This window comes from Colobus angolensis, unplaced genomic scaffold, assembly GCF_000951035.1.
Source record: "Colobus angolensis palliatus isolate OR3802 unplaced genomic scaffold, Cang.pa_1.0 Scaffold47, whole genome shotgun sequence".
NCBI classification, from domain to species: Eukaryota; Metazoa; Chordata; class Mammalia; order Primates; family Cercopithecidae; genus Colobus; species Colobus angolensis.
The window spans coordinates 3881569-3893914 of NW_012118154.1; the positions used below are offsets into that span (position 1 = coordinate 3881569).

The window sequence follows — 12346 nt, forward strand, 5'->3', positions numbered from 1 at the left end:
CTTTCTCTCTTCTATGTATTTTCAAATAGTCTGTCTTTGAGCTCACTGATTCTTTCCTATGTTTGATTAGTTCTACTGTTGATGTTCTCTATTGAAATTTTCATACTATTTTTCAACTCCAGGATTTCACTTTTTTTTTTTTTTTTGAGACAGTGTCTTGCTCTGTTGCCAAGTCTGGAGTGACAGGTTAATTTTATGATTTTTAGTGGACACAAGGTCTCCATATGTTGCCCAGGCTGGTCTTGAACTCCTGGGCTCAAGAGATCCTCCTACCTTAGCCTCCCAAAGTGTTGGCATTACAGGCCTGAGCCACTGCACCTGGCTGCTTCTCTTTAATCAGCGGCCATTGCGGCCTGGCTTCTGGGGTTGTTTGTGTGTATATCTGGCATTCTGTGCCCAAAACTCGGCTAGTGATATATTCATGTGTGTTTGAGAGAGAACACACACACCACGTGTATAGATACGTACAATTTTAAAAGAAGAAAAAGAGAAAGTCTAGAAGACACAAATTTTTTTTACTTACCTGTGTTTTCCCATTTGGGTACATGGATTATAAGGATGAAATACAGACAAATGCATTCCTGGTTCTAAAACAAGTTTCCCATGTCCCTTTCTTCTCTTCCCCTCCCCCTGCTCTGCCGCTCCATGTGCCTCTCTACTCGCTGTGTCCGGTTCCTCTTCCCCTTTGTCCCTCCTCGCACTGTATTCCTCCCACTCCTTTTCACACGGCCTGTGTCGCTGCCTCTCTTGCCCGTTCCCCTCCTGCCTCTCCGCCCGCCTTGTCGCCGCTGTCTAGGAAATGTTCCTGATGGCTGCCATGGGCCCCCCTGGGGGTGGACGGACCGTCATCTCTCCAAGGCTACAGAGTCGCTTCAACATTATCAACATGACCTTCCCCACAGTGAGGACCTCATGGGGGCTGCAGGACGAGGGGAGGGTAGGAGGTGAAATGTCTCTGTCCCAGAGAAGCAGGGGCCAGATCCCAGGGGGCCGAGGCACCCCAAGCAGAGCTCCACACAGGAAGCTGGGATGATCCGTAGGGCCTGTGCTTTCCCCTGAGCTAGGAGAGCTACGGGATGGAAGCGCACCTTCCTGGCTGTGGACAAGGAAGCCTTGTAGTCCTGGTGGGCAGAGAACACAGTGAAGCCCGACTAGACTAAGGAAGGTAGATCCTACAAAGCCCATAGCAGTGTCAGGATTAGAGCCAGGCCAGTGAGTCACTCATCTCAGTGCAGAATTTAAGGGGGCACCCAAAGACTCTGCAATCAGGAGAAATAACATGTTCACACTTCCTTTTTTTTTTTTTTTGAGACAGGGTCTCACTCTGTTGCACCCCAGGCTGGAGTGCAGTGGCATGATCTCAGCTCACTGCAACCTCCACTTCCCAGGTTCAAGTGATTCTCCTGCCTCAGCCTCCAGAGTAGCTGGGACTGCAGGCGCCCGCCACCACGACCGGCTAATTCTTGTATTTTCAGTAGAGACAGAATTTCATCATGTTGCCCAGTCTGGTCTCAAACTCCTAGACTCGAGAGATCCGCCCACCTTAGCCTCCCACCACACTTGGCCTCACATTTTTTTTCCCTGTCTGGAACATTTTATTCATCCTATGGAGTGGGAAGGAGAACTGGGGAAGTATGTGAGGCCAAGAGATCCCAGGGGAACAGGGAAGGTATTGAGGCTTGGCCACTAGTAGTGGTGAATCTGTAGGAATGCAATATTTTTTAAAAATTAAAATTAATGCCAATAATTTATGATGAGCAAAATACCACCATTTTGAATAAATACAAAATCAGTAGAGTGCAGTGCTGAGCCATATTGGAGCCTAAGAGGAAAGGAGAAATCAGTAATCCACATCTGGTCTTTATTTTAAATGTTAGTGTTTGTTCATCGTGAATATTTTGCATTCATTTTTGTTTTTAAATACTGTGTCAGCCAGGCATGGTGGCTCCCAGCTGTCATCCCAGTACTTTGGGAGGCTGAGGCGGGTGGATCACTTGAGCCCAGGAGTTTGATATCAGCCTGAGCAACATGGGGAACCCTGTCTCTACAAAAAAATACAAAAATTAGCCAGGTGTGGTGGTGCACACCTGTAGTCCCAGCTACTTGAGAGGCTGAGGTGGGAGGACTGCTTGAGCCCAAGAGGTCGAGGCTGCAGTGAACCATGATCTCACCATCGGACACCAGCTTTGAAAACAGTCTGAGACTCTGTCTCAAAAAAAAAAAAAAATTGTATATATATAGTGTTAAGGCTGGGCACAGTGGCTCATGCCTGTAATCCCAGCACTTTGGGAGGCCAAAGCAAGCGGATCACCTGATGTCGGGAGTTTGAGATCAGCCTGATCACCATGGAGAAACCCTGTCTCTACTAAAAATACAAAAAATTAGCCAGGCGTGGTGGCAGGCACCTGTAATCCCAGCTACTTGGGAAGCTTAGGCAGAGAATTGCTTGAACCCATGAGGCAGAAGTTGCAGTATATATATGAATAAATAAAATATGTATAAATATATAGTATGTATAATACATATAACACTATATATATAGTGTTAAAATAGTATTTATCATTTGTCTTATTTCTGAGTTTAGGATTTTTTTTTGACGCCCCCTTAAATTCTGCCATGAGCCAAGCTCTTTATTGGCTTCCTTCCTGGCTAGAAGGCCAGGAGCCCTGGAGAGTGAGCCAGGGTCTATTTCTAGGAGTCCCAGATCATCCGCATATTTGGCACCATGATCAATCAGAAGCTTCAGGACTTTGAGGAAGAGGTGAAGCCCATTGGGAACGTGGTGACAGAGGCCACCCTGGACATGTACAACACCGTGGTACAGCGTTTCCTGCCCACGCCCACCAAGATCCATTACCTCTTCAACCTTCGAGACATTTCCAAGGTGACTCTCGGCCTGACCTTGCCCCTTCTGCTTGGCCCGGCCTCCGCGGAGGCATTCTCTTCTCAGACTAAGCCTTAACACTCAATAACATGCGCACCAAAAGTCACCCCCATCCTGAAGTGCCACATTCCGTGGCTTTACCTTTAAAACTTCTGGGCCAAGTGCAGTGGCTCACACCTGTAATTCCAGCACTTTGGGAGGCCAATGCAGGCAGATCACCTGAGGTTAGGAGTTCAAGACCAGAGCCTGGCCAACATGGCGAAATCCTGTCTCTATTAAAAATATATATATATATATAAAAATAAAAATTAGCTGGGCGTGGTGGCATGTGCCTGTAGTCCCAGTTACATGTGAAGCTGAGGCAGGAGAATTGCTTGAGCCTGGGAGGCAGAGGTTGCAGTGAGCTGATATTGCACCACTTCAGTTCAGCCTTGGAGACAGAGTGAGACTGTCTCAAAAACAAAAACAAAAAACTTCCGGAGGGAATCTTTTTGCTCCCTGGTCCCAACAGTCAGTCCTCTTCCCAGGTGTTCCAGGGCATGCTTAGAGCCAACAAGGACTTCCATGATACCAAGTCCAGCATCACACGGCTCTGGATCCATGAATGTTTCAGGTGACATGCGTGTGCCCTGACCAGACACAGGCTTCCTCAGCCTTGCTCCCACCCCCGCTTTGCTCCCAGCCTGACACTGCCGTCCCCACGCCATTCTCCTCTTTATTCCCAGATCTCACGCCAGTTCCCTGCCCACAGAGTCTTCTCTGACCGGCTGGTTGATGCGGCAGACACAGAAGCCTTCATGGGCATCATAAACGACAAGCTCGGCTCCTTCTTTGACCTCACGTTTCATCATCTCTGTCCCAGCAAGCGTCTTCCTATCTTTGGTGAGCTGGGAGCTGTGATGTCCTTGGGCTTGACACTCTCAGGACATCGGGGCTAGAAGGAGTCAGGACATGGAGTCTGAAACGTGGAGCCCTGCGGCGGGGAGGCAGACCAGGCATTTGTGACTCTGATCCCCTCTTCCCATGGCTCAGGGGATTTCCTGAAGGAGCCCAAGGTGTACGAAGACCTCACAGATCTGACAGTGCTGAAGACAGTCATGGAGACGGCTCTAAATGAGTATAACCTGTCACCCTCTGTGGTGCCCATGCAGCTGGTGCTCTTCCGAGAGGCCATTGAGCACAGTGAGCGCCTGCCAGTCCCACCCCCTTCCCCATCATCTCAGTGATGGGGTATGTCTAAGGAAATAGGGGTCCCTTCCCAGGTCTCCCAAATCAAGTTCCGGAAGCTGCCTTTCTCCCTGGCCCCAGCTGCCCTGGGTGTGGCAGCGTGGGTTTAACAGAGAAGGTGGAGGTTAAAAGTTGAATTGCCTCCTGGGCCTTGGGCGCCAACTTCTTCTCATACCTCTTGGTTCCTCTGCTTCAGTTTCAGGGACCCCAATCCCTAGCCTAGGGCCTGGAGGTCCCCTGAGTTTGCTCAGTCAACTCATTACCCTCACACCCACCCTACCCCCAGTCACACGGATCGTGCGGGTCATTGGACAGCCTCGGGGCAACATGCTCCTCGTGGGCATCGGGGGCAGCGGACGCCAGAGTCTGGCCCGCCTGGCTTCGTCCATCTGCGACTACACCACCTTCCAGATCGAGGTCACCAAACATTATCGGAAGCAGGAGTTCCGAGATGGTACGGCTGGGTTTCTGAAACGCTAGGAATGAAAGATCAGATGCGTACATTCCTGCAGTGATAAGAGAGGAGAGATGGCAGCCAGATGGGCAGACGTGCCCGGCCTGTGTTGAGTGTAGGATGGTGTTGCGTGTATGCTGCGGGGCGGGGAGGGTTCCTAAATCTCAGAAAAGGAATCAAGCCCAGGACGGGGAAGCTGCAGTGAGTTTGTCCTCCGTTCCTCCCCCGGCCAGATATCAAGCGTCTGTATCACCAGGCTGGGGTGGAGCTCAAGACCACGTCCTTCCTTTTTGTGGACACCCAAATAGCTGATGAGTCCTTCCTAGAGGACATCAACAACATCCTCAGCTCAGGCGAGGTGCCCAATCTCTACAAGCCTGAGGAATTTGAAGAGGTAGGATTCCTTCCACACCCTCGACCAGGCACTTCTTCCGCCGGCCTAGCCGACCCCAGAAGGACCACAGCTCCCAGAATGTGCCCCTGGAGCACCCCCACTGCCCACCTCAGCCCTGTAAGGTAGAAGGTCCCCTCCAGGGACCCTGGGCAGAGCTGCTTTAAAACCCATGCTTCAGAGCCAGGCACAGTGGCTTGAGCCTGTAGTCCCAGCTACTCGGGGGTGGGGGATGCTGAGGCAGGAGGATGGTTTGAGGCCAGGAGTTCGAGTCCAGCCTGGGAAACACTTTGTTAGCCCTGCCTGACCTGCTGCCCCCGCTGATTCTGCCATGGAGACGCCAGCCCTCTGACCCTGGGTGGCTTCTGTCCAGATCCAGTCGCACATCATAGACCAGGCCCGGGCGGAGCAGGTGCCTGAGTCATCGGACAGCCTCTTCACCTACCTCATCGAACGCGTGCGGAACAACCTGCACATCGTGCTTTGCCTCAGCCCCGTGGGGGATCCCTTCAGGTGACTTCTGTGACATTCTTCTCCCAGACCCTTCTGTGTGCTCCCTCACCCTGCCGTGGCCTCCTGCACCTTCTGGAAATTAGTGTCAGGAATAACAGCAGGCTCCTCTGCCCGCCTCGCCCATCTCCTTTCCGTAGGCTGTGCCCGATTTCAGGAAGTTCCTTTGCTGGACATGGGAGTCATCTGTCCTCTCTTGGTATAACTAGATTTTTTGTTTATTTTGGTGGGTGGCTCTTTGTTTTGTTTTGTCATTGTAAATCTGATTGTGGTTAAAAACACACACTCACAGGTTGGGCACAGTGGCTCACACCTGTAATCCCAACACTTTGGGAGGCCGAGGCAGGAAGATCACGAGGTCAGGAGATCGAGACCATCCCAGCTAACATGGTGAAACCCCGTCTCTACTAAAAATACAATTAGCTGGGCGTGGTGGTGGGGGCACCTGTGGTCCCAGCTACTCAGGAGGCTGAGGCAGGAGAATCGCTTGAACCCAGGAAGCAGAGGTTGCAGTAAGCCGAGATCTCGCCACTATACTGCAGCCTGGGGGACAGAACGAAACTCTGTTCAAAACACACAGACACACACACACACACACACACCAAAATGTATCATCTTAACCGTTTGAGTGCAGTGTTCAGCCGTGTGAAGTACACTCACACTGTTGTGTAACAGCTGCAGAGCTTTCTCATGCTCCTGAGGCCACACTCCATACCCAGGAAACCACTGCTCCCCATTCCCTCCCCAGCTGCTGTCTCTATGAGTCTGACTTCAGATGCCTCACATAGGTAGAACAATGCAGCATTTGTCTTTCTTTCTTTTTTGGTTTGAGACGAAGTCTCACTCTGTTGCCCAGGCTGGAGTGCAGTGCTGTGATCTCGGCTCACTGTAGCCTCCACCTCCCAGGTTCAAGTGATCCTCGTGCCTTAGCCTCCCAGTAGCTAGGATTATAGGTGCTTGCCACCATGTCCAGCTAATTTTTGTATTTTTAGTAGAGACGGGGTTTCACCATGTTGGTTCGGCTAGTCTCAAACTCCTGACCTCAAGTGATCCACCCGCCTCCGCCTCCCAAAGTGCTGGGATTATAGGCGTGAGGCACCGCGCCCAGCTAGCATTTGTCTTTCTGTGACTTGCTTATTTCACTTAGCGTAGTGTCCTCAAGGTTCATCCGTGTTGTAGCATGTGTCAGGATTTCCTTCTTTTTTTTAAGGCTGAATAATATTATCTTGTGTGTCTATACCACATTTTCTTGATATGACTAGATTTTTAAGGGCATCAGAAACTAGGAAGAGGGCAGAGAACTTGTGCAGGGAAGCAATTTGGATTACCTTAACAAAAAAAAAAATGTTTTTGAGACCAAGTCTTGCCCTGTCACCCAGGCTGGAGTACAGTGGTGCCATCTTGGCTCACTGCAACCTCCATCTCCCAGGCTCAAGTGATCCTCCTGCCTCAGCCTCTCCGGTAGCTGGGACTAAAAGCGCATGTCACTATGGCCAGCTAATTTTTGTATTTTTTGTGGAGATGCGGTTTTGCCATTTGCCTAGGATGGTTTCGAACTCCTGGGCTCAAGGGATCCATCCGCCTTGGCCTCCCAAAGTGCTGGGATTACAGGCACAAGCCCCAGTGCCTGGCCTACCATTTTGTTTTTAATGTTTGTGAACACAGCCGGGCGCTATGCTGAACTTTTCACGTGTGATACCTCATTGAATCCCCCAACCACCCTAGTCAGCATGTATTACTATTCCCATTTTAGAGACGAGGAAACTGGCATTCAAAGAGCTTAGATACTTGCTGGAGATCCACACCTCGAAAGTGTAGAACCAGGTTTTTGTGACTCCAGAACCTGTTTCTAAATGTTCTGCTGAAGTAGCTCTGAAGGAACAGAATTTGGACAAGGAGATAGAGGAGAAAGGGGATGGGGCATTTTAGGTTCCTAGAAAGTGAGTGGATGCCTGTGGGGAAGCCAGTGCCTGGAGGCTGTGTCTGTGCATGGAATTTACAGCCTCTCCAAACCCCTTCCCAGGAACTGGATCCGCCAGTACCCAGCCTTGGTGAACTGCACAACCATCAACTGGTTCCCAGAGTGGCCCCAAGAGGCCCTGCTCGAGGTGGCTGAGAAGTACCTCGTAGGAGTAGACCTGGGAACTCAGGAGAATGTGAGCCCCTCCTCCCCGCCTCTCATTGCACCCCCGGCCTCTCTCCCACTTCCCTTTCCATCTGCCTTCTCATCCTGTGTCACTGGCCTCAGATCCACAGGAAGGTGGCCCAGATCTTTGTCACTATGCACTGGTCAGTAGCTCAGTATTCCCAGAAGATGCTGTTGGAACTGCGGAGACACAACTACGTCACACCCACCAACTACCTGGAACTCGTGTCTGGATATAAGAAGTATGAAGGAGGGCAGGGGATGTGCAGGGCCAGGGAGCCTGGTGTCTTCTGAGGGCAATGGGTGAAATGAGTTGATGTGCAAGGGCAGAGACGCGAAGGCCACAGTTCTGCCTAGGAAGTTGGGAAGAGGGAGCTGGGGCTTCCCGTGGGGGGTGCTGTCTCCAGAGCCTTCTGGCTATGTTCCCCTCGCCCCTCTCCACACCCTCTTGGCCCTTATTTTCTGGCATGAAGTTTCTCTGTCTTTTTCTGACCATAATATAACGGGAACATTGCCATAATATACCCAGTCCTTTCCTGTCTGCCTTTAATGTCTTCTAGACTTTCTACCTGTATGAGATACAAAAAACAAAGCGTTTTCCCTACTCTTTCACTCAACACAGTACAGGCCCTGAGCATCCGTGGGGGACTGGTTCCAGGACCTCCCACAGATACCAAAATCCACAGATGCTCCAGTCCCTGATATAGAATGGAGTATTTGCGTGTAACTTATGCAGGTTCCTCCCATATACTTTGAATCCTCTCTAGATTACTTACAATACCTAATACAATGTAGATGCTATGTAAATAGTTGTTATACTGTATTGTTTAGGGAATAATGAAAAGAGGGAAAAGTCTGTACATGTTCAGTGCAGATGCAACTTTTTTTGAGTTTTTTTTTTTTTTTTTAGAAGGAGTCTTGCTCTGTTGCCCAGGCTAGAGTGTAGTGGCGCAGTCTTGGCTCACTGCAACTTCTGCCTCCAGGGTTCAAGTGATTCTCCTGCCTCAGCCTCCCTAGTAACTGGGATTACAGGCACACGCCACTATGCCCAGCTAATTTTTTTGTTTGTTTGTTTAGTAGAGACAGGGTTTCACCACGTTGGCCTGGCTGTTCCTGAACTCCTAACCTCAGGTGATCCAGCAGCCTCGGCCTCCCAAAGTGCTGGTATTACAGGTGTGAGTCACCGTGCCCGGACTTTTTTCAAATATTTTTGATCCTCTGTTGGTTGAATCCACGGATGTGGATACGGAAGGCTGGCTGTACTTCACTTCAGACACCAGATGTGGTGGGGATTTTTCCCGCCCAAGCAGTTCTCCAGGGGACACCGACTGGGTGTCCCGTAACATAATTCAATTCTGAAACGATCTACCTGGAGTTAGAGTCAGATCACACAGGTGGAGGGCGCAGTCCCACAAGATACCCTCCGCTTCAGATGCTAACTGAAAGCCCAGTGTTTTACCTGTGTTTCTGCCTGGCCGGTTATAATTCGAGGGTTCCCACCACCCCCTCATCAGGTTCAGTTAATTTGCTGCAGTGGCTCACAGAACTCAGGAAACACTTCACCTACTATTGCTGACTTATTGCAAAGGATATTTTAAAAGATGCAAATAAGGCTGGGTGTGGGGGCTCACGCCTATAATCCCAGCACTTTGGGAGGCTGTGGTGGGCAGATCACTTGAGGTCAGGAGTTCAAGAACAGCCTGGCCAACATGGTGAAACCCTGTCTACAAAAATACAAAAATTAGCCAGGCATGATGGCAGGTGCCTGTAATCCCAGCTACTCAGGAAGCTGAGGCGGCAGAATCATTTGAACCCGGGAGGTGGAGGCTGCAGTGAGCTGAGATCACATCACTGCACTCCAGCCTGGGCAACAGAGTGAGACTCCCTCTCAAAGAAAAGAAAAGAAGCAGTGGCTCATGCCTGTAATCCCAGCACGTTGGGAGGCCGAGGTAGGAGGATCACTTGACGTCAGGAGTTTGAGACCAGCCTGGGCAACATAACAAGACACCATCTCTACAAAAAAAGAAAGAGAGAGAGAGGGAAATTGTTGCAATACTGGGCCCACATTTGTTCCCACAGGGAAAAAAACAGGCTGGAGCTGAGGGACAGCTGCCTGCCCTGGGCCAGCCCACCTGCCTGTTCCACAGTGGGGAACAGAGGAAGATTCTCATGTAGGGGAGGTGGTGTGATGGAGACTATTTAACAAGCTGATTCCGGTAGTGGTGTGTAGAATAAACTGGAGGAATAAGAGCCTGAAATCAAGAAGAGCCCTCCAGAAGCTGTTGGTGATGACCCAGGCAGGAAATGATAGAATCCCGACCAGGATGGTGGTGGTAGTGTTGGTGGCAACAGAAAGGAAGGCGGACTTGAGACACATGGGGAAGGTGGGTCTTACAGGACACCCCGCTTTCCGGAAGCCCCGCCTCTCCACACCCTGTCCTATTCTCCCCCGCAGGTTGCTGGGAGAAAAACGGCAAGAGCTGCAGGACCAAGCCAATAAGCTGCGGACAGGCTTGTTCAAGATCGATGAAACTAGGGAAAAGGTACAAGTGATGTCATTAGAGCTGGAAGATGCCAAGAAGAAGGTGGCCGAGTTCCAGAAGCAGTGTGAGGAGTACCTGGTCATCATTGTGCAGCAGAAGCGGGAGGCGGACGAGCAGCAGAAGGTCGAGGGCCCACGCCCACCCCCCGTGCCTCACTCCCACCAGTGCTGGCTACTGCATCAGGGAACCCATGTTACCCTTCTTAAATTTTCTTTAGTAACTGGGCGCAGTGGCTCACGCCTGTAATCCCAGCACTTTGGGAGGCCGAGGCTGGGATCCCAGGCTGTGGATCACCTGAGGTCAGGAGTTCGAGACCAACTTGGCCAACATAGTGAAACCCCATCTGTACTAAAAATACAAGGATTAGCTGGGTGTGGTGGAGGGCGCCTGTAATCCCAGCTACTCCGGAGGCTGGGGGAGGAGAATCGCTTAAACCCTGGGGGAGGAGGTTGCAGTGAGCCGAGATTGCACCACTGCGCTCCAGCCTGAGCGAAAGAGCGAGACTCCATCTCAAAAAAAAAAAAAAAATTATTTAGCTTTCTCTTTCATCTTTTCCACCAACACCGTCACTCCCACTTTTGCCCAAGGCAAAGACAAAAAACCCTTGTCCTTTTTTCATCCCTAGGCCGTAACAGCCAACAGTGAAAAGATTGCAGTTGAGGAAATCAAGTGTCAGGCACTGGCTGACAATGCCCAGAAAGATCTAGAAGAGGCCCTGCCTGCCCTGGAAGAGGCCATGCGGGTACCAGGAGCGGGTGCAAGGATGGGAGCCAGGAGCGCGAGGCCCCGGGGAAGGGAATGGGCCAGCCTTCTTTGTCCTCAAAGACTCTGGGGAAATGGGAAGAAGAGGTGGTACCTCAGCTAAGTGCTGTCTCCATAAGGTCCTGTCTTACCTGCTGAGTTGCTCCCTCACTTTATCCCTTTTTCCCCCAGGCCCTAGAGTCTCTGAACAAGAAGGATATAGGAGAGATCAAGTCTTATGGACGGCCCCCAGCCCAAGTGGAGATAGTGATGCAGGCAGTTATGATTCTTCGAGGCAACGAGCCCACGTGGGCAGAGGCCAAGAGGCAGCTAGGTAAGCCAGAGACCATGAAATAAATGACTTCCGCTCGCCCAGTGTTTATTGATTGTCGGCTGTGCAGCAGACACTCAGAAAGATAGGGATGGATGAGGCACTGCTCTGACCCTCAAGAGCATAGGGCCTAGCAGAAAGGAGAGCATAGAGCCTAGTAGAAGGGAGACCGCATGAATGTCAGTTAAGGTTCTTTGGTTGCCGGTCGGGTGTGGTGGCTCACGCCTGTAATCCCAAGCTTTGGGAGGTTAAGGTGGGCAGATCACTTGAGCCCAGGAGTTTGAGACCAGCCTGGGCAACATGACGAAAACCCATCTCTACAAGAAAATACAAAAATTAGCCGGGCATGATGGTGCATGCCTGTAGTCCCAGCTGCTTGGGAGGCTGAGGCAGGAGGATCGTTTAAATGTGCAAGGCAGAAGCTGCAGTGAGCCGTGATTGCGCCATTGTTCTCTAGCCCGGGTGACACAGCCAGACCCTGTCTAAAAAAAAAAAAAAAAAAAATGATGATTTAGTTGTTACTGGTATTTTCTTACTTTTTACAAAGTTACCTGTTTCTTTTCAACTAAAAAAAAGAAAAAACTACATTTCTGATCACTTTTAGAATTTAATTATTAAATATGAAATTTTGAAAAAGATTATTTGGTTGTAAGTAACAGAAAACAGCTTATCTTAATACTGACATTCAGCTTACAATGGTTTGACTTAAGATTTTTCGTCTTTACAATGGTACCCATACAATCATTCTGTTTTTCACTTTCAGTACAGTATTCAATACATTACATGAGATACTCAACACTTTGTTATAAAATGGACTTTGTGTTAGATGATTTTGCCCAACTGTAGGCTTAATGTAAGCGCTCCAAGCACGTCTAAGTTAGGCTTGGATAAATTATGATGTTCAGTAGGTTAGATGCATTAAATTCATTTTTGATTTACCATATTTTCAATGTATGATGGGCTTATCGGGAGCATCTGTATATTAAACAAAATTGTCCTAAAGATAGAAGAATGGGCCGGGCGCAGTGGCTCAGGCCTGTAATCCCAGCACTTTGGGAGTCTGAGGTGGGCGGATCCCGAGGTCAGGAGATGGAGCCCATCCTGGCTAACACGGTGAAA

General features: G+C 50.0%; 1 protein-coding gene across 1 annotated transcript in view; it reads left to right on the plus strand.

Moving 5' to 3' along the window:
- DNAH2 (dynein, axonemal, heavy chain 2) overlaps nt 1–12346 on the plus strand; it is a 124488-nt gene that overhangs the window by 82421 nt on the left and 29721 nt on the right. The window contains 13 exon segments of the mRNA XM_011958636.1: nt 797–901; nt 2696–2884; nt 3412–3497; nt 3636–3766; nt 3917–4066; nt 4398–4565; nt 4799–4959; nt 5330–5469; nt 7490–7622; nt 7715–7854; nt 10068–10278; nt 10781–10897; nt 11089–11230. Of these exon segments, the coding sequence (XP_011814026.1) occupies nt 797–901; nt 2696–2884; nt 3412–3497; nt 3636–3766; nt 3917–4066; nt 4398–4565; nt 4799–4959; nt 5330–5469; nt 7490–7622; nt 7715–7854; nt 10068–10278; nt 10781–10897; nt 11089–11230 (1873 nt within the window).